General features: G+C 40.8%; 1 protein-coding gene across 10 annotated transcripts in view; it reads left to right on the forward strand.

Moving 5' to 3' along the window:
* sox6 (SRY-box transcription factor 6) overlaps nucleotides 1–26,427 on the forward strand; it is a 135,267-nt gene extending 108,840 nt beyond the window's left edge. For 8 of the 10 annotated variants that reach the window (XM_051944874.1, XM_051944876.1, XM_051944873.1 and 5 more), the window contains 6 exons: nucleotides 1,528–1,708; nucleotides 1,926–2,113; nucleotides 11,979–12,084; nucleotides 18,884–19,117; nucleotides 20,035–20,251; nucleotides 21,038–26,427. In XM_051944874.1, coding sequence (XP_051800834.1) covers nucleotides 1,528–1,708; nucleotides 1,926–2,113; nucleotides 11,979–12,084; nucleotides 18,884–19,117; nucleotides 20,035–20,251; nucleotides 21,038–21,344 — 1,233 coding nt within the window. In that variant the 3' untranslated portion in view covers nucleotides 21,345–26,427. The remainder of the gene's footprint in view (nucleotides 1–1,527; nucleotides 1,709–1,925; nucleotides 2,114–11,978; nucleotides 12,085–18,883; nucleotides 19,118–20,034; nucleotides 20,252–21,037) is intronic. The other 2 variants (XM_022192274.2, XM_022192275.2) reach the window with 1 other exon arrangement.
* Nucleotides 26,428–26,975: the final 548 nt, after the last annotated feature.

Below are 26,975 nucleotides of genomic sequence, written 5' to 3' on the forward strand. Positions count from 1 at the left end.
TTCGCTTAATAATATCACAATGGAGAAAGACCATAAATCATGTTTTGAAATAGTAGGAAAGCACTTCAGCTTTTTCTTCACACACTCGCACTCATGTACACACATGAACAAACATCCATTCAGGTCCTTTGCCTTCTTGAATTCCGTCGCACTGACTAAACATTAATATCGTCATATGCGCATAATTCTCCATTTATCACAGCAGAATATCAATTAGAGCAGTCTCAATGAAACACCGGTTCTAGCTGAAATGTTGGAAATTTCGCCAAATGTCCCAAAATGAAGGTTTTAAATGAAATAATTCATACATAATTAAATGGATGGCAAACATACACTGGCATCCTCCCATCTCTATCCACAGTCCAGTGGAATCAGACTGCCTTCAGTTTTGTTTGTCTGTTTTCAGCTTCACTGCATGACAAACTGTTATTGGCACAGCAATAACAAGGCCTTGGGGCAGTCTATGCTTGAGCCATATGTTTTGACAAGGAGACACTTGGGCTTTGAAAAATACTGTTAACGACAGCATGAGCCCTAATCTGATTTAAAAGACTGTTGTGTACATAGGGCAATTCATCCTGTGCAAAGTGGATTTCTTTTTCAAGGATATATATGTTTGAATTGTCTTTATTCACGATCATTCAGAATTTATTATATTTAAGCAAATCTACTGTGCAGTTTCTCCATGATCTTTTTATTTAGGGTGATAATATATATATATATATATATATATATATATATATATATACATATATATATATATATATATACACATTTGATATCGTTTTATTATTAAGAATAAAGAAAATGGGCTTCTAGCTCACATTATTGAGCTTCAGGTAAAATGTGCTCGATATGAGAATAGTGCTCTTCATCTCCGATCTGTTAATGGTCTAAAAGGGTGCAACCAGCCCCACAAATACAGCACCAACAAATGCATCCTGCTCTGACCTCCTCTTAGAACCACACTACACATCATACTTTTTTTAGGAATAGGCATATCAAAGCATATGATAAATCCAAGTATGCACAAATGAGGAATGAAATTAGAAAACAAGTTAATGAAGTAGATAATGCAAGTCGACATCTGATGAATGGAACAGCTGTCTTTGATCATTGGCACCGCCGTTATCTGGTCATTATTTATTCTTCGAACCAGAGTGCAGACACAGAGAGCAGGGAGGAGGAAAGGGAGAACAGATGAAGATGTACAGAGAGACAGAATCTGCTTTAATTAGTGTGAACAAAGGCACTGGGCAACTGTGAGGAAGATCGCAGTGGCACAGCTCCTAAGGAAGGATGGATGAGAGGGGATGAGAAGAGGAGAGGAAAAAGGGGGAAAACACCAAAAAAAAGAAATAGAGTAGGAATCAGGGAGGAGGTGCGGGTCAGGATCGAGATCCTATAATTAACCAGAAACAGAGGAGAACTGTGCTGTCTGAGAACCCGGAGCCCCTCCAAAAGGGAGGGGGAGGAAAGACCCATTCACATCTGTCTTCTTTCATACTCCTATCTCTGCTGCTGTAGGAGGAGGGAACGCAGCCTCTCAACCTGTCTGCTCGGCCAAAGACGACAGAACTGGTCAAATCTCCTACATCCCCAACACAAATGCTGTTCCCCGGCAGTAAAAGCAGCCCTAACAGTCTCGTCGGTAAAGGTGGCATCCCCAGCCCACTTGTGGGAGGCCTGGGACGAGGCTCGTCTCTGGGTAAGACCTCAAAATGCCTCCACAAAAAACATCCCACATATACACACAGACGGGCACTCACGTCCATGGAGACCATATTCCAAAGCTCTGCTACTATTTTGGTACTTGTCATGTCACAAATAAACGCCACTGTCAGGATAATGTGTGAAGTTGTTTTTCTTTTTTGGCAGTGCGTGTGCTAGCAGACTAATTTTGCTCTGCTTGTCTGTGTGCACAGATATTCTGTCCAGCCTAAACTCCACTGCGTTGTTCGGGGACCAGGACACCGTGATGAAGGCCATCCAGGAGGCTCGGAAAATGAGGGAGCAGATCCAGAGGGAACAGCTGCAACATCACCAGCAGGGCATGGAGGCAAAGCTGTCCGCCCTCACTTCAGTGGGCCTCAACAACTGCAGAGTTGACAAGGTTAGTGCAAGTATCCTATAGTCTGTCTCTGTTTTATCCTCGATTCAGTTCTTCTCCATTGCAAGATTTTTCCGTAAAGCAAAAAAACAAAAAACAAAAAAGCAGTTGACCACAAGAGTCCTCAGGTCTCCCTGCAAGTAGTGGAGGAAAGAAACTATTCAAGAAAGTGGAACATGGCGATTTTGATACAGCAGTCATTCTTAAGACTAATAATTTTCTTTAATCCACATCCAGGGTGGTCGTATTGATAAGAGCTGGCATGGTTTAGGGTGTACATGTATGTTTACTCAAATTAGCATGAATATGTTTGTGTGTGCGTGTTTAGAAGCTTGCGCGTAGTTGATGCTGGTGTGAGGGCCGTGACAGGCCATGGCAGTGCCCGGTGTGGGTTAAGAAGACTCTGAAGTCTCTGCCCAATTAAAGCCGACTTGCAGCCCTCTCCGTCCCCTGACACGGGATGGGGCTGCTTTGTACCAGGAGCACACACTCCCAGGGATTCCCTTTAAAAATATCTTCAATCGATGAGTCAATCAAGGAAAGAAAAAAGCTGTCCTCCTCTCTTCAGCTTGATGCCATGTTGCCAGTTGGCTGTGAGGAGCAGGCAGAAACTGGGAGCGATGCTCATTAATATTTCAGCACCTGACACTTTCAACCAACAGCCTCAACTAGGTCAATGTATATGTAAAAAAGTCAATGAATATCTATTTTGATTTCCCTCTAATTTGATGTTTGGAAGAGATCACTGTCTATGCAGGTGGCAATCAACTATGCTCTTACTGAAGTGAAGCAAATAAATTGGTGCAGCCCACAGAGAGGACAGAGACGGAGCGTCTCCTGCATTTTCTCTCTTAAGCCTGAACAAAAAGATCTTAACAATAAGGAATCAATCCATAATCTCTTTCATGTACTGACAAACAGCTGTCATAATTGTCCCTAAAATTAAACAGGCACATCATCTTGCAAAGAAAACAATTCTATTTTGGGGGGGATTTTTTTTAAAATCATTTTATTTTCTGGCTTTTGTTTCATTACTACATTGAGCTTGTAGCACTCTTTATTCATTTTCAGCCACATGAGCTAGTGCAGCTGCCTCCCCACCTCAAAACTAAGGTGAGCCTGTGGTCAGCCAAGCAGCAAAATCTGCCATGACATGAAAGCAGTAACTAAACAATGCCATTTTGTACAGGCAGCACACTCCTACAGCTACATTGTCCTTAGTAGGTAGAGCTTAACGCCTTTTTACTCCGTGTTTGCTCTCGTAAGATTTAGCTTTGTTTTCTTTGAATTTGTCTCAACCAGTGTTAAAGCAGTCAGCTCAGAGGAGAAGAATGCCTGTCTTTTTTCTCTCCTAAAGGGATCATCTGCTTGAAAGAGTCAGTCGCTCCTCACCTGTAATCTACCTTTTGTGTGTGTTTGCCACCTGAGGAGAGACCATGTGTTTTTTATGAAAGTTAGACAGAAACAGAAACAGTTGAGTGCATGTGAGTACAATAATGGGATCATAGCATCAAAAACACTAAAGAAACGCCACACAATAATTACAGTAATTGGAGGAGCCTACTCATATACCTTTGTGCGTGTTTCTTGCAAAGATAAAGACTGATATCTGAAAAAAAAATCCCCTCAGGTAATGTTTCTGTTTTCATTCTAAGATCAGGCTTGTTGAATGACACCTTTACCGTGCTTGCGTTTGACTCTGTGGCCGCCGCAAATCACAGTGAGATATTGTCACCTCTTAGTTTCCGTGACATTGGTGCTATTAGGATGGTGTGAAATTAGAGGCGAGCTTTATCAAGTCAGCTAAAAGAACTGGCCCATCATCTTCATCCTTTGGCTGCAATAAAGAACAGTCAGTTGTAATTCAGCGATGAAATGAGAGGGAAAGAGAGAGAGAGAGAGAGAGAGAGAGAGAGAGAGAGAGAGAGAGAGAGAGAGAGACTTTTGCTGATACAACAAGCCAACAGACTAGAAAGGTTTGAATGCCCCAGATAAAAGCTTTCACTTTGGTCAGTTTCAGAATATTAATATTTTAAAAAAAGCATCTCACCTGACATAAATATGGCGTGGTCTTTAATAGCTTCCCTCCCAGTCTCTTGTTTGGAAGTTTATCATAGTGAGAGCTTACATGAAGAAGATTCAGGAAAGGTAACATAAATGGGATTAAGGAGAGGTTAAGATCATTCAGTGTGGCTGTTAGAGGGGGATATTAAATATTGATTTATCCCACTGTAATGACCGGGCAGAGGAGTGGGTCTAAGTGCTGCTTACAGATGGATCAATTCATCTTTTCATACAAATTGTATCTGAAAAGTACAATGCATTCCTCCCTAACCTTTATTACTATGACTCCAGCGCTCTCTCTCTCCCTCCCTGGCCATTGACCGAGGAGAACACAGTGAAGATCAGACTCTCTGTTCTACACTATACAAGCCTTTAACCTGAGGACATGTAAAATATTCATGCTTAACAGGAGCAGATCTCCTTGCTTGTCTTTTTATTTGTCTGTTTTTACTATATCCCATCAGTACAATAAAACCTTTTACAACCCTTCTGCAATTTGCCTTTTTGAAATATTTATCTAAAGGTATTATTGTCTGCAGAGGGCAATTACTTTGTTCCATTATTTACCATCTCCTCCTCACCCAGTGGAAGCTTTTACCTAGAATGCACCAGTATGCCCACAGTCATATACAGTACATCTGAATCCATTTGTAACCATTTGAATTGTCTCCCCCTATTATGCACTGTTGCTATAACTGGACATGCTGTTTTTCAGGGTCACGGGTGAATAAATATCAAGCATCTGTGGATGTTTTCACTCACATGGTGCATGCAGAGATTCAACTATGTCGCAGTCCTGTCATCAACATTTATGGCCAATTGGAATATATAGCTCGTAGGTCAGAGATGAAGTACTTTCTACTAATACATTTTCACTGGCTCAGCAGAAACAATACAATCATGTTAGAGACACTTAAGGAATGTATTTTTTATTAAATGCTGGAATTCAGTCACCATATTTGAAAAAAAAATTAAATAAACAAAAGATCAATATTTCTAAGAAATAACTTGCCCCATGTGACACTCACTGTATTCAAACAGAGCATATGCTTTTATGACTAAGTAAAATAAATGGCATGTAGTGTAACTAGCCACATTAAAGTAAAATGAAACAATAAACGCTAAAGTCTAATTTTAGGCAGAGTTCAAGTTTGTTTATCATCTACAATGTGTGTAGGAAAATGGCTCTATTGTTAACTCACTTAACAAGTACAACAAGGTGTTGCTTCAAACATCAATAGCATAACTGTCTATGAACTGTAAATTGTTAATTGCCTGTTAATGAGAGTTGGAATTCCTCCCACTCAGACAGCACAGACAGCAGAGTGCTAATTTAATTTTCAGCCTCAGCAATTGTTATCTCTGTCACTAAAGAGGGGAAAATCTATTTTAATTTCATAAGTTGAACCTCCAGCTTCCTTCTCTCATGCGCTCACTTCTGAGCCAGCATCACAGCCAAATCTACAGTTTACTGGCCTGAGAGAATTGGCCAAGCCTTGATGCTGAACCCTGATAAGTAGAGTAGGACGGATTTCTACAATGACGCATCAGTTTCTCCTGCTTTTGTTCCAATAAAATGCAGCATATGTGATGTCCTGGAGGTTGTGTGAGATAAAATATATTCCTCTGCTGACAAGTCCCTAACTGGAATCAAAAGGTGAAAGGTCAGTGTATTAACCTATTGAACTGCCCTTTCTGCCCCACAACACCTTTTCTCCTCAGTATTGATGACTCCAATTGTCCATTTCCCGTATCCCAAAGCTCAGCCTGTAAATATTCAAATGGAGCTTACACTGGTGCTCTACAAAATCCAGACTCCTAACCTATTGGTTATAGTGGTTATACTGTCCCCCCCTCCTGTGTGTGTGTGTGTGTGTGTGTGTGTGTGTGTGTGTGTGGACATACATGCACTTGCAAGTGTGTGTGTGTATGTGATGCCAGGGCTCTATTCAGGCAAAGCCCTCACAAAGACTTTGAATATAATCTTGTCTGGTTTGCAGCCCTGGAAGCAATTTTCGGCTCCTTTTCGACTGCTGTCTTGGAAATTGCAAACCAAGGCATTTTGGCTGCAATGTAAATCCTTGGCATACAAGGGTTTGCCCATCCAAATTAGATTATGCTCAGCTCCCAGACACTGGCTGTAGCCAGCAAGTGCTATTGTGAAGATTGCTTACATTAATGCTTTGTCCAATTGTTCACGTTTGCCAAAAGAATAAAAATAATGTACGACTCTGGATAAAAATGTGCCTGTGCATGTGTGTGTGAATGTGTGTGGCTCCCGTCCCAGGTCAAGTCTTTTGCTCTCTCGCCTCGTCCCCAGAAAGACATCAAGACTGCATCTTGGTAGGGTCATTTTGGCTGTGGTAGCTCCATTATTTTCTACAGTTGTCATTTAACATGGTGAATTTCTGGCCTGCTCCAGTTGCTCAGAAATGCTGCCGGGCCCGGTGGCAAAGACCTATGATGCTGCACTCACCACAAGGCACATACAACAAAGGACAGGGAAAAGAATAGGCTACAAAGGACCATTTATAGTCTATGGTATTGTTGCAGTAGCAACATAATGGCTCCAGTGTCCAACAAGTCTTGAGGTTTTGTCCATACGTGAAAGGGGTTTTGGGAGTGCTGCAGTTTCTAATATCCTGCTGTTTACAACCTGGAAGCTTTGATAAGGCTGGAGATTTTAGCCAAACTAACAGCAAACAGTTCTGGATCACTGAGGATTAGAAACCCGTGGAAGTGCATGATGTCGACACAAATGGTCTCAGCAGCGAAGAGAAGCAAACCTGAACTGAGTACTGTTAGAAATGCGTCGCAACACTGACAAATACATGTGACATTTTCTACTTTATGGGCAACTTGTAAAATAAATTTAATGGTTGAGACTTAATGTATATTTCAAAAAGGCATTGGATAGTCACATTTCACAGTTCTGACTCGTCCTTCTAATGAAAAAAATACAAACACAACATTTTTTCCTTTGAAAACAAACAATGGACATTAAATTGGCACAAAGCCCAGATGACGTAAGCTTCCATTGTTGTTTTATGTACTTTAGGTGCCCCTAATTTAATTAAAGGCCTTTCCTACCTCCATTTTGAACAAATGAGGTGATGCCCTGGCAGAACAAATGGGACAGAAATAGCTGGCCATCTCTGCTCTGTGTGATGTTTAGTACGACCACGAAAGAACAGATGCCAGCCTTTTGTGGCTGCTACTGTTGATTTTGCTGCTGCCTGCATTAGCCTTAGCAAAAGGACAGCTACGGGTAAAAAGAGAGTAACAGTCTGTATGAAAAGAGCTGTGGGCTCACCGCATGGCTGGATGTACTTAACATTTAAATGGTTCAAAACTAGCAAAAACTACTGGAAAGCTGCAGACTTATAAATAGCATTGCAACTGGTTACAATAAAAAACACAAAACAGATGAGGCGCTGAGCTGTGAGAGGCCGTAGCCATATTAAAGAGCAGTCTTTGTCTCCATCAGGCCTGGGACAGATTGGTGAGGGGTTTAGTCTGAGACCCTCCGAGTCTTCACTCAAGAGCTACAGACCACAGTGGTGACTGACACTTGATACACAAAGCCCAGCATTGTGGTCTGAATCATTGCCTTCAATTTGCCACATACCAGGTGTGTGATATAACTAGAGCCAGTTCAGTGCATTATCAAATATAAGTGGCTGTTTAGGGTCCTGCAGCTGCTGGAGGTTCCAATCATGAAATTTTAAACATATGCGATCATATTCTTTCCAATGCAAAGAGAAATGGATGAGATTTAGTTTAAAAAGCATGAAAAAAGCGGTTACTGCTGTCAGATTTCACAGAATGGGCTAAACATGCCATTTACGGTATATATATCTATATACATACACACACATTTATGGCCAAAAAATAACCAGAGGATTATATGATTTCAAGTTGGCCAAGGGTAATTTTTTTGGAAGAAATACTTTGGATCACGCCTGCCAGATGTCCAACAGAAATGAAGCAGTTTCTGTCAAAATGTTTTTGGCGAGCAAATGTGGCGGTTTCATCTGCACTTGTGTCATCTGGTTTACCTCATCGCTTTTTTGACATGGTGTCAGATAACTTTGTTCTCCAGATCACACGAACTGGACCATTTCTGACCAGGACCAAAGGCTTGTAATTAGCATTGGTCAAGGTATTAACGACATTTGGGAGTGAGAAGCAGTATGTCTGCCGCTCTCCACATTGGCTGAGCTCAGGTTTTTCACTACCAAAAAGCACAGACCATATTCGCATGCATTAAATCAGTTTCTTATTAAGTGAAATACTTAAAATCATATAGATTAAGACAGTTTTCCTTTTGCATCCAATTCTGACCCAACAAACTAACTCAAAAACACTTGTAGACTTCTTTCCCCTCAGTGTATTTTTCTTACATCTGTGTTTGAATAATCTCAGGCGATACAACTGTGCCTGCAGCCTAAAGCTATTTGCGAAGGAGAGAGTGAAGGAGTGTCAGGATTGGCAGTGTGTTGCCTAAATATAGGGCAGGAGTAGGCACAATGCAGAGGGACGTCCGCCACCCGCCTCTGCCCAGAATACACCCTGTGGGCAGAGCAGCAGGCCTCCGGCACATGTTCTGTGGCCAGCTAGATTAAAGCTCTCTTTACAGCATTGACAAGGGCTCTTTTGGGTTCCCTCGCCCAAGAAGTTCCACGAACTCTGCTATCTATCCCCCTGTCCTTTTCTTAACTTCTCTCTCTTCCTCTGTGACTCAGCTTTCACTGGACTGGTGCATGACTTCAGTGGCCAGCCATGTGCAACTTAACCAATACATCTGTTACCGAACTTTAGAGACAAAAGGCTGCGCAGGCACAGGCAGATGAGATTGTTGTGGGTGGCAGCTCTCCACTACAACTCGGAGCGCACTGCTGTAATTTTAGTTGTGGGGTGGAGAGCTGCATGCTGAAATCATTTAAGGGAGGGACCGCTTGCTTGCCAACAGTCGTGGTCAGAGTGGGAGGGGAATAATGTGTACTGTTACATCTTTTGTTTCCTGTCCCTTTACCTTCTCAACAGCCTTCATTTGTTCTTACATTCTCCTTTGTTTAGGCTTTTTTTAACCATATAGTAGCAATAAGTTTCAGCTTTCAAACTCTCCTTCCATCCCCTTGTACTGTGCATTATAAATACCTTTTTACATCAGCTATATACTGAAGGGCTTCGTCGCTCTCCCTCTCTTTTCCTGGCAGGACGGCCAGCTTCCCCAGATACTGCATGTCCTTTGCTACTTCTCTGTGTCAGAGTGATCAGTAAAAATTTAATGACACTATAAAATAATAAAACTGCCATTAATTTATCACAGCACTTGATGCGTGGGCAGTAAAGAAGCATTAGTTCACTGAATATTTTCCAACCTTAAAACAAAACCCGGATGCTGTGCAGATAATTTATGACCCTAATTTCAACTCTATTTCTAATTCACCGATATAAATTACCAAACTTATAACCAATAAGTATATTAAGCCCAGTATATAAAATTTTATGAAAATTTGTGGTACCATATTGCACAGATAGTCTGATATTAATTAGCATAACTAACACATGAACGAGAGGAATACTTACTGTAATTAGACCACTACAGTTTGTAAAATGCTGGCTTGTATAAAGCATATGTGGATGTTTCCTGCATAACCAAGTGAAGCCCAGAGTACTGTCAAACAAGAGCCTTATTCAGTCTTATTCCAGGCTGTCTAATACGCTGATGTTCACTAATCATATGACTTGGTGCGGTGGAGAAAGAAGTTCAACGCTGATCTAGCTATTAATGAAACTCACTGATGGATGGGCCCTGTTCTCTCTCCTTCTCGGCCCAACATGATGCTTAATGATCATGAGTTTATAAAAGGACTTGATTGATCAAGAGGGACCAGCGAAGCGCAGAAGAGGGACGAGATGACTACTTTATTACAGACATACAGCACCCGCGAACGCTGCGTCTTCCTAGTGGACTGTCCATGCAGCATCTGAAGCAGCACCACTGCCCATCCAGCTAATCACATTTTAGTCACTTTGTCATCAGGCTGCTAGCTTCTTTCATTAAGAGCAATAATGTGGTTGGGTGATAAATACGGCTGTGTGTGCACGTGCGAGCATGTCTGCGCGCGTGCCGCTCTGCACAGAATGTGACACGGAAAAAGGCAGCACACTCCATCTTCTCTTTACAAAGTGTCCTCTGGCTCAGCAGGGACCACCACATATGTCATAATTAGAAAACACTTAAGTAAGCAAAGGGCCGTCAGATAGACAGCCTCTAATCACAGGCCATAAGCAGGTAGTGGTTAATTGTATATCAGAATCACTCAGCTGGCCATAAATAATGACTGCTCCTTCAAGTAAGATGGTAAATTGCAGAGCTCTTTCTGTCTCTCTCGCAGTCCTTTCTTTTGAGGAATAGTTCTTGAATAAATAAAAGCATGAGCAAAATCAAAATACTGTGAAAGGCCTCAAATGGACTTGAACTGTCTTCATCTTGTCATATTTTTTTTAACTGTCAAAAAAAAAAGGTTACACAAAAAGAAAAATATATATATTTTAGTGATTTCGTCTTTTCTTTTTGCACTGATTTCTTTTGACTATTGTTGCCAGCATGATTTTGTTCACCAGGAAAATGTAATAAAAAGACATCAATTTCAACCGTAAACTAAATGTTTCTAGTTACAATGGTTAGGTCTGCTTAATTTTTTATCACTTTTACCATCGGCGCACAAACAGTGCAACGCATCACAAAGGAGGGGCTCAAAGATTAATGTGTGTGTCGGTGTCGATGTGTGCGGCAGGGGAGCTGTTAGCATTGTGTAGGGACCCTACCTGAGTGTCTGTTCAGGCTGCATGTGATAGGCTTGTTTAGAAAGAAAAGAGGCAGAGGTCAGCGCAGACCGTACATCTCTGGCAGAGATTGAGCACGCACCCTGGGAGTAAAACAAATGGTTTTTTTCTGAATGGTGGCAACATGCCTGCTTTTAGTGTCATCCAGGCGAAACCTAGGGGGGAGAGATTATTTGTATCATGCAGAGTCAAAGTGTCCATCTCCTAGTTGAGTCTTTAGAGAGGAAGACAGCCCTTTGCTAATGCCCTGTGTATTCACTGAGGAAGTAGGTCATTCAACAATGGAGCCAGCAGCAGTCGGCACTCTCCCCTTGCATAATACATTAAGTGTAATGTGCAGCAACTATTCAGAGGCCCCCCGAAAGCTGTTATTTTATTCTGTAAATGCACACGGACATGACATTTAATATTGTCACGGAGCGCTGAATGACAGGGTTTCATTGTGCGTCAAGTACAACATGATGCCAAGTTTAATCTGAGCACAAAGCAACATGACAAACGGGAAAACACGGTGTGTTCTCCAAAGCATGAACTCTGAATAAATGATGGGTGCTGAGCTCTGGGCGCTGTAGACTGGAAGGGAGGATGTAAGGAGAAGATTACAGAGGAAAATCTGAGCATTGCAAAGAGGGCCACGGCCCCATTGTGTGCTTGGGATCACAAAGTATCCTTCTGTAAATCTATTTAGAGCACCCCTGGCCCTCACTGTCTCTCTGCCTCCTGTCATCCATTATAGTAGCTGCTGAATAGAGAGATGAGGGGGGAAAAAAGCTACATCTAGCTCATGTCAAAAGAGCAGCTCTTCAAAACAACCTGCATTTATCAAAGACACTTTTTTTTCTTTTCACATTTTCTGATTCCTGATGTGGGTATTTTTACAATTTTTTTTTCATCAAAAAATGTGTACATGTGCTCGTTCGTTTACCTGACTGTTTGTGTTTCCCTGCAGGAGAGAGCGCATTTTGACAGCATCGGGCACCACCTCGGCAAGCTGGGTGAGGAAGGAAAAATCGGCCACAGAGTTATTGACCTCACCAGGCCAGAGGATCTCGATGGTAAGGCCAGATTTAGATCTCTTGCTTTTTATTTTTATGCACATAATTGCAATCAATTACTTCTAAGTTAGAGTGTTTAGTGTCTCCTCTTGATTTATACACTCTTAGTGGACATTAGAGTGAATAGCATTGAGTGGATTCTCTTTAAAACTAGTTCAAATTAGTATTCAGGATTGATTAAAAAAAATATTACTTCATGTGCCTAAGCATTAGATGCAGAGTGTCTGGTATGAGTGTGTGCAGAAACATGTAGGTGTGTGTGAGAGATGTGGGGGTTGGGGTGAATGCCGTTTGAAATGAGCCGTGGCTCCGAGGTTTTCACAGGTAGGTGAGCGGAGGACAAGGGTGCCTGAGGACAAAGCTGGCTTTTCTCCAAGCTTGACTCCTGTTACTGTTGTGCTTGTTTGAGGTCCAGGGCACAGGGGTGTAAATTCTGATTACACCAATGTGACAAAGCGTCATCTGCTTTTGTGGTGCTGGCTCCTACACAGAAGCAAGAAGTACCTCGGCGCACTAATGTTTGTCCGGCATAAATATTTGTGGCAGTTTCCATGGCACTTCAGCGCGAGAGCAAAGAGGAAAATGGTTCTGACTCATCTTTGATGCCTCAAAGAGACTCAAGGCGGAGGGATAGATATTTCTCAGGACAATGTAACCCATCAACATTTTTAAATAGCATTTTAGACATGTTTCTTTTCAGTTTCAGAAAGAAGTGTCCCTGCATAATTGGTTCACACAGACTTTTATAAAATAAAAAAAAATAGACTTCCCATAAAAATGTTTGTTTACCAACTTCAAAGCAAATGCCTTTTTTAAAGTGCGTCTAGTTTCACATCACACCCAATCTTGAAGATGAGAATTAGAGGTGCATTTAGCGGACTCATTGACATGTTTCCCATGTGAGCCGCCGCAGAGGATCCCATCCCACCCGTCTGACTCCTCGGACAGATGTGTTTCCAGTGCTCATTCTCCCAGTGAGAACCTTCCCTCTGTGGCTACTGTGGAGTCAGGACCGAAACAGAGCGCGCACCAGGGCAGTTGTGTCCTTTTAAGTCCTGTTCAGAGCCGAGGGAAAGGCTAGTGCCAGACTCCTCACATCCGTGTTCCCAGTGGGCTATGGATTAGTAGCAAGCAGAGGTTAGAGGAGAGGAGAGGTCCTCTTCCCAGGGGGAAATGGCTGGGAGACAGGGCAGTGCACATAACTCACAACACACAGTTAACCATTTCTTTTCTCGGACCACAAATATATCCGTCTGTCTCTTTAAGCTTCACGCATACAGTTGAATGATGTGAAGCAGAATTTTAAGATGTGAACCACAAAGTGTTTACTCTTCTGAGAACATGTTTACTTTTCTCCTCCTTGAGCCGGTGGAGGCTTTCCTCCCTGGCATACCTTGATGTATAGAAACATACTGCATATGTCTGCTTGCAGCTTATTAGTGCTCTCATTAATAATCTAGAAAACGGTGATTTACGGGTCAAAGTTCAAGCGGAGGTGACAGTAAAAACTATACAGAATTAGAATTTTTGTCAAACAGGATTTATACAGTTGGAATACATAGGATCTGCTTTAATTTAAAAATAATAAAAATTCATATGAAACAAGCTGGTGGTGAATAAAATTGCTTTACTTTACAACCAAACTAAGCCCACTTTTATCCAGGTTAATTTTAGTACAGAAGAAATGGGGAGTTAACTGGGAACCTCTGTTTTTAACACATTTTTCCACAGTAGATCAAAACACACTGCATATACTTTGGTGTTTCCTGAAAAGGAAAATTACTGGGTGTACCTCCCAGACCGTATATAGGGTGTGAAAGCCCCTTGGTGTGTAGCAGCGTTCCCTCCAGAACAGAGCACCCACATTGAGCAGGCACAGTGCACAACCAACGTCTGTTATCACAGCAGTTCACAGAAAGCTTTAGGTTGCTTAGGCTAATATTTGCAAAGCATGCAGCAACCAAAGTCCGAACGGCTGAGATTGGGGGGGGGGGAAAGTGGTGAAGGAATATGATTAGATATGATTTCCATCATTAACAAAGTTATCAGCCACACGTATGATCCCACTGCAAATTCATTAGGTCTTTTTAAGCCCCGATGAAAACGTTAACCAATACCGCAAAAGCCTCAGCCAGCCACGCCCTGTGTTCATTCACATATGGCAGTATGGAGCCGCTGTATAGCCAAAGTTCTGTTTGTCTAAACCGCCCCCATCCTTGAGGGGTCTACAGAGAACAAAGAGGTTGTTGAGAGATGTGTGGAGGCAGGAAACAGTATTAATCTAAACGCCCAATGACATAATATCAACCAGAGAATGAGGGGGGGGGGGGGAAGAGGCTTCAGCCAAGAAGTGTCTAACAAAGTCCTCATGGAATAGGTTGAGAAGAACAGTAGTGTTGCATTGTTGTTACAGATCACTGATGATGAGTTTCTTTACATCTGTAGTTCAGAGCTGTTATGAAATCTTACATTGCGTTGATGATTAGAACGGGTTTTTGCTGTTGTTTTTCTTCTCCTGTGAGGGCGTGGGAATCCAACTCTTGTTTTTTTTTGTTATTCCTAAGGAGTTTTTCTTGAAGGAAGCTTAGATGAGGAGGCTCAGACATGATGCTTTATCAAGTCAAAACAACAATAGCTGAAGAGGTCAAGAAATATCTGTTTTGAAGCAGACATTTTTAAATGTACCCCCGATAGAATAAATGTGTTCTATTTTTTTGTCCGTGCATGCATCTCCTTTTGTGTGTGCGAAGCCAGAAAGTTATGGAAAAATTAGACTCCACTTTCATGCAAAGTGCATAAGACAGTTGGCGGAGCAGACAAAAGTAAAAGCCGCAGCCTGCATGTTGAAACAAGCCGGCTGTTAGTTCCCATGTTCCTCTGCTCACACAGTAGCACACAGTCTAGAAATCACCCGAAGAGAAAAACAAACAAACAAACCAAAAATAAAGATTGACATGTAATAATAGGGCTTATATCACTCATAATTTGTAACGGTTTAATTAGCATGCCATGAGCTCAGGCTCAAGCAGGGCCACTGAGGCTGTGTCCCGTCCATCCACACACATTAATCTCGCCTGATCCTGCTCCAAGGGAGAGGCTCTATTGTCAGTGGTAAATGCCTTCAGTCAGAGGTGTTAGATTTGATCCCAACAGGGAGGGCTTGGCAGGTTTGCTCACCGAGGCTCATCCTCTTGAGCGGATTCCTGGGTGACATTATGTGTCTGCCCACAGAACAAAGATGAGTAAGGAGGAGAGAGGGAGGAGGAGAGGGGGCAGCTGGGGCAGTGCTACCCTCTGGCTTGGTACACGGTCAAGTCTGAGCCTGCAGCTCACAGGTGTGATCGGCGTTGGGGCCTCACTACCTTCTCTCTCTCTATTTCTTAACCCCCCCCCCTTTGTTCTTTACCACCTCACCCCACCACCCCCACACACACAGAATCATTCTTTCACACTGTAATTCATGCTGCTCATCTGCAGTGTTTCCAGGAGAGACAAATTAAAAGGGGATCCTCATATCGCTCTGTCACACTTGAGCTGCCGGCCTCATGAATCACAATAAATTCTATTAAGCAGCACTCCCTCTGTTTCACTCTCCCACCTCCCCCAGCTACTACCCAGGGGGCCCGGCCCTGTCACTGCTAAACATCTGTGTTTATTTACACAATCACACACCTAACTAACTGATTCCTAAATGTCCTGCCCCTCTAGGAAAAAAAATGGTTAATGCTCATTTGCAAAATGTCAGAGCGGTGTCATGATTTTCAATGAAAATACAGAAACAATGCCGCAGTAAATTGCATGTTGCAGTTTCTAGCAATTTGCTGTGGATGCCTGATTAAGGCACATATATTATATGGGCTGATTTATCCACCCACAAAGCTTGGGTGATCTTATATTATAGAAAGCCACTGTGTATTGTTAATACTGTAATCAGAATAACTACCTTAGGACCTCATTATTATTTCAGGTTAAAGGTGTATCTCTAAGTTTGGCTGCTGGTTTCCTAGATAGTGTGAGTCAGCTTGATACTTTTATCACTTTGCTCTTTTCACATCCAAAATTACAGCACCTGCCCCGGTACAACTTAAGATGATGTAACGCTCCCGTTGTTCAAGTCCACAGCTTTTCTGTAGCGTCTGACAGAGTAGATAGGCTCTTTTCTGTGTGCAGTCATGTGAAGCAAAAGACCATGCCTCATCTGGATTCCCTCCAATGAACCAAGTCACGTGGCTGGTTTCCTGGCTAACTACGAATGTGGCACTAGGTGATGGCAGGCGGCTGTTTTGTCCCCCTCCCCATAAGAAGATCACCTCTGCCCGTATGCATGCACACCAGTATATAAATTGCTGAATCAGTGTCAGTGATAGAGTAATGGCACGGGAGGCATCGTAAATTACGGCAAGCGATCCCGGGGCGCAGACACTGGCTGTCGTGTCTGAGTGAGCGCTGCGCTCCTGAGCTAATGAATACCTTCATCTGGCCCCGGCAGTCAGCAGATTGCCCCGCGTTGATGGATACTGTCAGCCCTCCGCCACACCACATTTCATTGCACAATAAACATGGTTGTCAAAACCAAACAAAGTGAAATCAATTCATCCTGTACGGTGAGTGCATGCTAAATGAAATTAACGTACTGTGGGGTTTGGTGGCAGCAAAGGTAGTGTATTATTTCTGAATTCATGATGGCTCTAAAGGCCTATGGCATTCTAGGTGGCAAAAAGAGTAGGACATGGTGTCTGCAGAGTTTGGAAAAGTACATTTTTTAAATATTCAGATTTAGTAAACAATTTCTGTGTGCAAGTACAATTATTTATATTTATGTTTGCATACAGAGTTTTGGAAGATCAGTCCTCTTTATTCATCTGCACTAAGATGATATAAAAAAGAGAGCGAGAGATAAAAATGTCTTCAGGCTAAATATATTTACTTTTTGATGAAAATGAATGACAAAATTAGGTACAATTATGGCTTTTAGAGTGAATGTATAAATAGTTATAAATAAAAGTTATGTTTTGACTTTAACCTGTTTTAGAGAGATGTATGATTTTTATTATAAACTTATTTGCTGAAGAGAAACACAGGATTCTAAGATGACACAGATAAACAATTATAAGATTATAATTCTCAAGTCCCACTGGCCTGAACTCTGTGACAATAACCACTGAAATCTCTAGGAAGCAACTAATGCAGTGTCACAATGTGAAAATATATTTCCATTAGGATCCCAGGTGATGATCATAAAGGATCTCCCTTTAAAATGTGTCAGTTCTGTACCTTTTTATGATAAACGCTGTGAGATAACATGCGTTGTGAATTCGTGCTATATAAATAAATATGAACTGAATTGAATAAATGAAACAGTTTGACAGTTAAACATGAGCAGTTAGAAATCAGCTGGACCTCAAGCATTCTCTGTGGGCATAAACTAAAACCAACTCCCAGCACACCTCCATCTGTAATATAATAGAAGTCTCCTACCTTTACAACTACTTGTCTCCTGTAATAGCTTCGAAAACAAGGCACACTTCTCTGAAGCAAAAACACTCAAACTCGGGGTTGAAAATGGCGCAGTAACATCTTCAGTGATTAGAGCGGAGCGAGCTTTCTCTGGATACGGAATTAATGTCTCTGCACAGCCCTCCATTACTCATTAAGAGTTTGATTTTGTTTATCAACTGAAATAATAATAGAAATCAAACCCCAGGTAATGTGTGCCAAGGCTGCTAGTGGAATGGTCTAATGAGAAGGCTTCACATGTGGATGATGAAATATGCATGAGTCATCCCAAGCTTTCTTTTCCAGATTTGAGATCATTAAAGATGTATCGTAGCATATGGAAGGCTTTTTTGTCTTATTTTTCAAGCCTTGTTTATCAACATGTTTTTGTTTGTTTAAATATTCATACTGCTTTTATTTAATTCTTTCACATCTTACATATAAAAGGAAGCAAATGCGCATGCAAACAGAAATCATTATCAGTCTGATGTACAGTTTAATACTGAGAGAAACTCTCTTATGCTGATTGTGAATGCCCTGATTGAGAAACAGCACTTTGCAGAATCGGCACACTCTCTCCTCGCTAATGTGTGCCTTGTTTGTGTGTGTGTGTGTGTGTGTGTATGTGTGTGTGTGTGTGTGTGTGTGTGTGTGTGTGTGTGTGTATGTGTGTGTGTGTGTGCGTATGTGTGTGTGTGTGTGCGTGTGTGTGTGTGCGCGCAAGCTTGAAGGAGGCAGGAAGAGAGTGAGAGCGAAGGGGAGAGACAGCATAAAGCAAAGGAACTTATTTGTGCATATACATGTTAAAATGTACTTTGGAAGAATGCTTTATTAAGATCTGACAGAGTTTGAGTTTCTGCCTTGATTTTCCCATTTTAAAGACTGCCTCAAGTCTCATATTTATTATTTATGTTGGCACTCTTTTTATGGACACTGAATGTCAAATTAAAATGTATGCGCTCGAGTGAAGAAGTGTGAAAACTTGCAGACAAAACATTTAACTTTCTTTGAAGTCAAAGGTCTTCTTACTCTGGTTTTGGAACAACCTGAGAGTTAGTTAGAGACCACAGATTTCACTTTAGTGGAAATTCTATTTACTTTTGCAGCATCTAATCCTTTCAAGTGAGGTTTTACACTCAATAAACCCTATAGAAGTTGTATGTGTCCCCGCACTCATCTGAAACAATGTTCACGATGATGCTAGCAGTGGTGACAGTAGTTGAAGGAGAGTTTAAAAATGGCTCGTCATTTAATCAATGTCTTGCCTCGCTCTCTCTTCTTGTTCCTGCTCTGGTTATTCCAGGGTCCAAGGAAGTCAATGGCTCTTCAGATAAACCCCAACCCTATTATTGTTGGCCAACAGGAGGCGCTGGATCTACTGAGGCGCGAGTCTTCAGGGAATCGCGAGGAAGGAACAACAACGAGCCCCACATTAAAAGGCCAATGAATGCATTCATGGTGTGGGCCAAGGACGAGCGGCGCAAGATCCTCCAGGCCTTTCCTGACATGCACAATTCTAACATAAGCAAGATTTTGGGTAAGATCTCGATACCTGTGAATCAAATATACCTGCAGAAAAATGTACCGTTCACCTAAGAAAGTACTATTGCAGGAAAGAAATACCTTTTCACTGCTCTGAATGTTGTGGACCCCTGTTGAAAATATACGTGTAACTTATATGGTTGCAAACTAAATTGGTAGAAAGACTTGTCACTTCCTCAGATAGATTTTCTATCATCCTCCATGTCTGAGTTTGTGTCCTGGATACATACACTGGACTCATTCTGTAATTCCCTTTATCAATCTGAATTTTTGTAACACCATACAGACTTGCCAAGCACTTTCGCACATGCAAATGGGCTTATTGCTTTCCGATATGTAAATTCCTGATAAAATAAAGTAGCTGGTATCTAAAGGAGGGAGTGTGTTATCTCGCAGGCCACTGTGCATCAGTTCACCTCAGCATACAGATGGATTTATAGCCCATCACTACCATAAGTGTTTGTCATGAAAAATGACAGAGACTAAATGGGTCTTGTCCCCACAGCACTGGAGTCCATACATCAGAGCTGTTAAAAGCGCTGTCATCCATGCCAGTGTAAGGCACTTCACAGAGCTGTTTTACTACACCAGCTTGTTGTTCCGTACTGCTTGACAGTACGGAACAAGCATGTCTCTCGGCTCAGATAATGTGCATCGGCAGTGCTATCAAGGGGTTGTTGTGGAAGGGACAATAAATCCTTGCACATGAATTTGTGAGAAAACTTCTACCACTATTAAGGGCAATTCGGTGTTAAATTAAGTCTTGACCCAGCGCAGTAAAATGTGACTGGACGTGCATTATTGATTATTGTGACATAATTGCAAATTCCAAATGGGGCTCCACTTTACTCAGTGTCACTTAGTAAAACAGATTTCTCAAACAGTGAAACCTGAATGTACCGTGTTGTGCAGGTTCTCGGTGGAAGTCTATGTCCAACCAAGACAAGCAGCCATACTATGAAGAGCAGGCTCGTCTGAGTAAGCTCCATCTAGAGAAGTATCCCAACTACAAGTACAAACCTCGGCCTAAGAGAACCTGCATTATCGACGGGAAAAAACTCCGCATTGGAGAGTACAAGCAGATGATGCGCTCACGGCGACAAGAGATGCGGCAGTTCTTCACCGTGGGGTAAGTGTACAATCACAAATGCAGCGACCAAGCCGCACTACTGCAGACAATCTTTAGATTTACCAACCGTAGAGGAGCTTTCTGTCCTCTCCAAGCACCACTTCCAAAACAGTGCTGAGTTATTCTCTATTGCATTGGAGACACAGACAAGTGCCTGACATGTACAGTAAGATCAAGTATTTCTCAATAGCTGTGATTTAATAAATTTAGACAATAGCAGTCTTGAAATGGAGCATGAAGTGAAGACATTATTACAGGATATAAGCTATAAGTATACACTTACAGAAGCCTGGAGGGCAGCAGTCTGAAGCTTAACACTTTAATTTACTGTGTGTGGTTAACAGGAGAGCCCTTCTCCAGGTGTTCCCATGTCAGTCATAAGCTTCAGTGGCTGGAGTATCAATCATCCAGCACAACAGCAGACAAGAGCAGCACTAACCGCGTATTGGTTTTATGTCACCAATAAACTGGGTAGTGTTTCTGAACAGCTCAAAACAGGAGCTGTCAGGAGAACCTCTCGTTTCCCAAATCATTTTCACAGAGCTGCTGGCTTGAAGCGGACTGCTGTGGGAAACCCCTAATCCAACCATCTCAGCTTAAGTGCTGCAGCAGAAATTACATGTAGTTTAGAGACATGTAGAGACTACCCTGAGCAGCAGTCACAACAATGTCTGTGTTCTTTCCATCTGGTCTTTTACAAATTTTGAATATCAAATTTGTATAAAAAGTAAATCATCAGAATACAATATAAATAATCTTAATGTCATCTGCTTCTTGTGCATCCAGGCAGCCGCCACAAATTCCCATCACCACCAGCACCAGTATGGTCTATCCTGGGGCCATCACCATGGCGACCACAACACCGTCACCTCAGATGACATCAGAGTGCTCAAGTGCCTCAGCAAGTCCTGAGCCTTCCATTCCCGTCATCCAGAGCACCTACAACATGAAGCTAGAGCCCAGTACCATGGCGAACAACAGTGAGCCAGTCAACGGCGAGGACGAGATGGACATGTACGAAGATTTTGAGGACGAACCCAAATCAGACTATAGCAGTGAAAATGACACACAAGAGCCAGTCAGCGCCAACTGAGACCTCTTCAAGTGAAGAGGCCGATGCAGAGACAACACTCATACAGGACGACGCCCAGAGGGCTGGTCTGATCTGAGGGAGGGAAAGAGCAAAAGAAAACAAAAACTATACCACAAAGGTTTAAAAATGTTTTTTAAAAAAAACAATGATGTATCATGTAGAAGCCAGCATGCAGCTGTGGCTTCATCCGAATCAAAAGCTATTTGGTCTTAAGTGTTTCTTCAAGTGTGTGAAGCAGTTTGGTTGTGGTAATTTATATATTTTTTTTATCTCATTGTTTGTTTTTTCATTGAGATCATGGACATTTACACAATTAGGTTATTGCCTAAAACAGAAGATGGAACTTGAAATTGAACATTTGATATGAACCTATAGCTCTTACAGTCATTAACCTTGTTTTCCTCTTCAATTAGATGATTTTGCTACATTACCTAACTGTTCAAGATGGGAATGCTATTCTCACTCAGGTATAGTGTGCCAGCCAACAGCTTGTGAATGTTTTTAATCAAGAGAAAAATATTACCATTACAAAATATCTCAAAATGAATATGGAGTGATTCCAATTTAGTACAGAGGGTAATTACACATTATTATTATTGTTATTATTATTAATATTATTATTATTTAGTTTTTGTTAATTATCATTACAAAACTGCATAATTTAGTGCGTAAGTGCCAAACATTTCAAGTTTTAAAACCTATAAAGTCTTTTGGGAGAGGATTCGTGAGTCTTAGACAATCTCTTCATCTCTTAATGCAGCTTCATTATCCAGTCTTTCTTTAATTTACCCGAACATAATAAACAAACGAAACTCAGGAACTTGGAGCCAGCAAGCTCTGCAGGAGGTTACAATATGTTACATCCGTGGATGGTAGCTTGTGATGCTAGCTGTTCTCCAGGGAGGCCAATGCAGTGATCATCAATAAAAGCGGCCAGCCCCTTTCATATCCTCATCCCAGTCCACACAGAACCGTGGCATCCTTCACTTATTTCCAGCTCTGCAACCCAGTCTGACTCACCAAGATCTTAATCAGAGTTATTGTAATCAGGCCAGAATGCTAAAGGGCCAAAGGCCTCCAATCTGTGGGATTGGAACAGCAGCGAAAGGCAGCTTTGGTGGCATTACAATCTCAAATTGATGTTGTACAATGTGTAGCTACAGTATGTTCTGTTAAACACTTTAGCCCCATTTGGAAGGCAAGTTTAAAGTCTTAGCTCTTAAAACGTAATTTTTTTTTTCAATCTTAATTCTTTTTAGACATTGTAAATCTTAAACTGACACTAAGAAGTCTTAAAGCAGAGCACGGTCATCGGGTTGATGCAATGAGTTGATTACTCGAGTAGTCTTGAAAGGAGTGACAGTTTGCACTGACATCTCTAAGTAGAGAAAAAAAGGATAAAGTGATGTTTGTTTCTCAGATTACCTCATCATGTACATATGAACAAGGTGACTTAAAACATTGTTTTCTCCATTAGTGCACTTACATAAATTCTGTCACCTTTGAGCTGTATTTTGCTTTTTTTCTGATAATCTGATTAGCTTTTTTGGATCGCACTTATCTGTCACATTTAAAGAAGACAAAACGCAATGACTCGAATCACGCAACACAAACTCTCTATCCCTAGTTTAGGCTTAAAACCTGACAAGTGCCGACCTTCCGGAGACATCAGCTAAATAAAGCTCCTCTAGCGGTCAGGGCCTTGATGTTGAGACTCAGATCCTCTTTACAGGGCAGAAGGTCTAAGTGGCTCTCCTCCCTGCCATGCCCTGCTCTGACCCCAGCCTGTGGCAACCTCAGCACCCAGGGGGCGCCATCTGGCTCAGAGAAGGAGAAAACACCAGGGAGGGAAGGGAAACAATAAAAATGGGGTGTGTGTCCCTCATTGTGCTCTCCATCAAAGTGCTGGAAGTAAGGCCTCAACAGGGCTCCCACGCTGGCCCAATCACCAGGCACTGGCGAGCAGATGGAACAAGTACATCAAGCTGTGGGGGATTATTAAAATGACTGACGACTGGGTATCATCTGAAATACAGCATTATTAATGCATGAGTCCAGCTATTCCCCTCCCTTGCCCTTGAACCTGTCCATTTCAGAGAGAGTGCAGAGCTTTTTTAAGGATCTGAATGGCTGGTCACTGGCTTTAACTGGTCAAGATTCCCACTGCTGGTCACTGCATTTCTCCCCTTTGCTCTATCTGGTACAGATGGCTCTTTATAGCTCTCTTATCTTCTGTACTCTTATTTTTAATACCCATTCAATGCTGATTTGCATCGTTTCTACTTTTTGAAACATTCATATTAAGTCGTGTAAGTTTTTTAATCACCTCATTTATAATTCCCATTTTATTTTATTTTTTTAAAATTTTCTTTCATTGCATCTTTTTTTACATTGTTCTCATTTTGAGGTACAACACAGTTTAAAAGGATGCTCTCCTACAAACAAACCCAAGTGGATTTCCCTCCAAGTCAACCTGTTTGGTATTTTTAAACTGTTTGCTCCCGTTTGCTGGTGGTTAGATTGATTTGTATGTGATTGTAAATATTTTCATGACCATGCCACACTGCTTTAGTTGGCTGGTAGTTAAACAGGACTCTTCACGGAACTGAAACTTGACTGTGCTTATATAGCGGGGGAAAAAAAGACAAAAAAAAGAGAAAGGAAAAAAAAACAACAACAACAAGAACTCACGAAGAGACAATGTTTCATAAGTGTTATAAGCACTGGATATAAATTGTATTTTTTATCAATTCTGATTAATGTGAAGCTGTTTGAGGAAAAACACCATGAATGAACAAAATTCTCCAGTTGGACTCAAGTGGATTTGCTCTCACAGTTACCAGATTTGAGTCTTTTTTTGTCTACTTATTTTGTTTATTTATGCAAAGACACATGTGACGAATGAACACTTTGTTTAAGCTTCAGGGCTGCCTAGGGGAGAGACTCAGCACAAGAAAGTGAGCAGAAAATTCAACAGCAGGCTCGGTGAGCCTTGAAACACCAGACTTCAGACTTCAGTGCATTGTATATTGTATTTGAAACTGTAGAGTATCAACATATTGTATTTATTATCAGCCACTGCTGGCTCTAAAACTGTCAGTAAAATAACAACATGGACAATCAGAGGAAATGGGAAAAAAAAAAAAAAAACGTATTTGATGAATTGGAGCTAAAAAAAAAACGGTTTTCAGTGAATTCACCATCTCATTTAGATTTTATTGTAAATAACACATAGGAAATATATTTTTGTTCATTAGTGAAGTATAAGTTATGTATTTGGCTGTTCTATTATATTTTCTTTTTCATGTTTTATTTTTGTATGTGGTTTTTATGTTTTGAAAGCCGACAAGTCACTGTACCTCATATAGATGCTGAGTTTTTTCTGCTTAATGGAAGCGAGCAGTATTGGTCCTGAGACAGAGAGGAGCACCTCACCTGCTTAAGTTTTCTAAATCTTCCCTCGAGTATTCAAAGAAGCAACAAAAGCTATTCATCATCAGGCTCGAAAACAACTAAGGTACTAATTTAAACAACAAGCACTTGATGTAAAAGAGTAATTTGTTTCCAATCATGATACAATCGAAGCGGTATGCTGTATATCCTCACTAGTGTTTTGTGTTTATTACAGCACAGTATGTGGCAATTTTTTTTATGAGGAGTTCATCTGAAAAAAAAATCTGCATGTATAAACAAAGGTGGTTTTTTTTTTTATGAGTGACTGTTTCCAACATGAGAAATGTTAGATTTCTTTTTTGAAATGTGGGAGCGTGCAAGTATTTATTTGTTTTAATGTGGCAAAATGATGCACAGACATGATGCATTATTCTTAGTTGATTCTCTCCTTGCCATCTTTTTTGTATGTTGCCAACTGTTAATGAACATGTCCACGACTATCCAGCCATCTGCAAATGTAGCCCTCACAATTTGTTTCTCTTATTTCACTCTTTGAGACATGCAAATGGTTTGAATGAAAAACTGAAGACAAAAGCTTCTATGCTGTTTCAACATTACTTACTGTAATTAGATTTTTTTTTCCTTTGTCTGAACTTTGTGATGTATATGGTGGGAATGTTCTCTGTGTTAATTTAATCAGCACAATTCACTGACATGCTGGACTGACATGCTAGCTGCTGTTCAGAAGTGTAAAATTTGTTGTTCAGGGCAACATTTATAGTTGTCTTTGGTACTTTTTTGCTTTTTAGAGTTGTCTCTCAAGCAACACTGTGTGGGGCTCTTCTATCACTGGAGCCAATGTTTTGAAATTGCTGGCAGCCTGATACAATTTTCCGCATAGAAAACTCTTTTGTTTCATTTTTTTTTCTCCCGGCAGGTACCTAGGCCCATGGCAAGTATTGTTTGGGTGTTATTAGAGAAAATGAAATACATAGTGTCTGTTGCTGCTTTAAAAAAAAAAGTTTATGTCTGAATATGTAAATAGTTTATCATAATATCTTGTACAGTCCAATGTAAAGTTTTTAATTCAACTTAAAAAAAATGTTGCCATCACGTTTGTGTTCACATTCTTCTTTATACAGTACAAAAGGTCAATTATTTGCTAGGGGTATTATTGCTAAAATGAAAAAAAAAAAAAATGAAAACGTTACTTAATTTTTTATGTTTGTTTTGTTTTGCTTGGCTTCAAAGTGTACACCAGCAAGTCTTTGGTTTCCATGTGCAGTATTGACGTGAGGTAAACTTAAAGTGAATAATTTTACATTGGTGTGTGTGGAGAGCAATCTCCTTGGCTTTGGTAGTATCAATACACTATATCAAGTGAAAACAAACCAATGATTGACACATTTGGGTGCATCTAAGGCACCACATGAATGTGTATACTGTATATGATCAAATTATCCCCGCAGGATCAATTCAGACAGATTATAACACCGTTTTTCTGTATGTCTCAGTCCACTGTAACAATACAGCGGTGGGCTGAATAACTGCCTGTTTTAGCTGATTTACCTCAAGAATTTCTTCCTTTTCTGTAAAAGAGACAGAAATTGTATTACAGAAAGCTTCTCACATCACTCCATCTTTTGTACTGCTGTTGACACTTACAAATTAAAGAGACATTTTGTTTTAAGATTTGAGTATTTTTTAATTTTTCTTGTGGAGGTATTCCTCATATTCTTTACAGTTTGCAGTGAAAAGAAAACAAGGGGGTGGGAAAAGTTGAAATCGAATGGCACCGACTTATTTTAGTCCATTTTTTAATCCATAACGGACATCATACTGCACAATGAAAACATGGTGTAACAATTTTAAAACTTAAAACTTAGGAGAATATTATAACACCTCATACACTCTATTTTCCAGTATTTTCTTTGAGAAAGAATCACCCTTAAAGTCTAAATTCATTTTGTTGAGAGATAATTTATTGTTGTTGATGCTCATTATTCTTAAATATCGCCCCCGACCTTAAAGCAAGGACACAGAAGAGGAAATTCGGGTCCGTTAGACATAAATACGGACAAAATTCCTTCATAGTTTTTGCATTACTTTTAATTTATTTATTTGTATTGAAACAGTAGGGAGGCAAAAATCATGAGACTTTAAAAGCCTTTTGCTTAATATTGCACATTGTTGTTTCCTTACACTATAAACTAAGCATAAATAAATGGTCATTAATAA

Source organism: Acanthochromis polyacanthus, chromosome 2 (genome assembly GCF_021347895.1).
Source record: "Acanthochromis polyacanthus isolate Apoly-LR-REF ecotype Palm Island chromosome 2, KAUST_Apoly_ChrSc, whole genome shotgun sequence".
Taxonomy (NCBI): domain Eukaryota; kingdom Metazoa; phylum Chordata; class Actinopteri; family Pomacentridae; genus Acanthochromis; species Acanthochromis polyacanthus.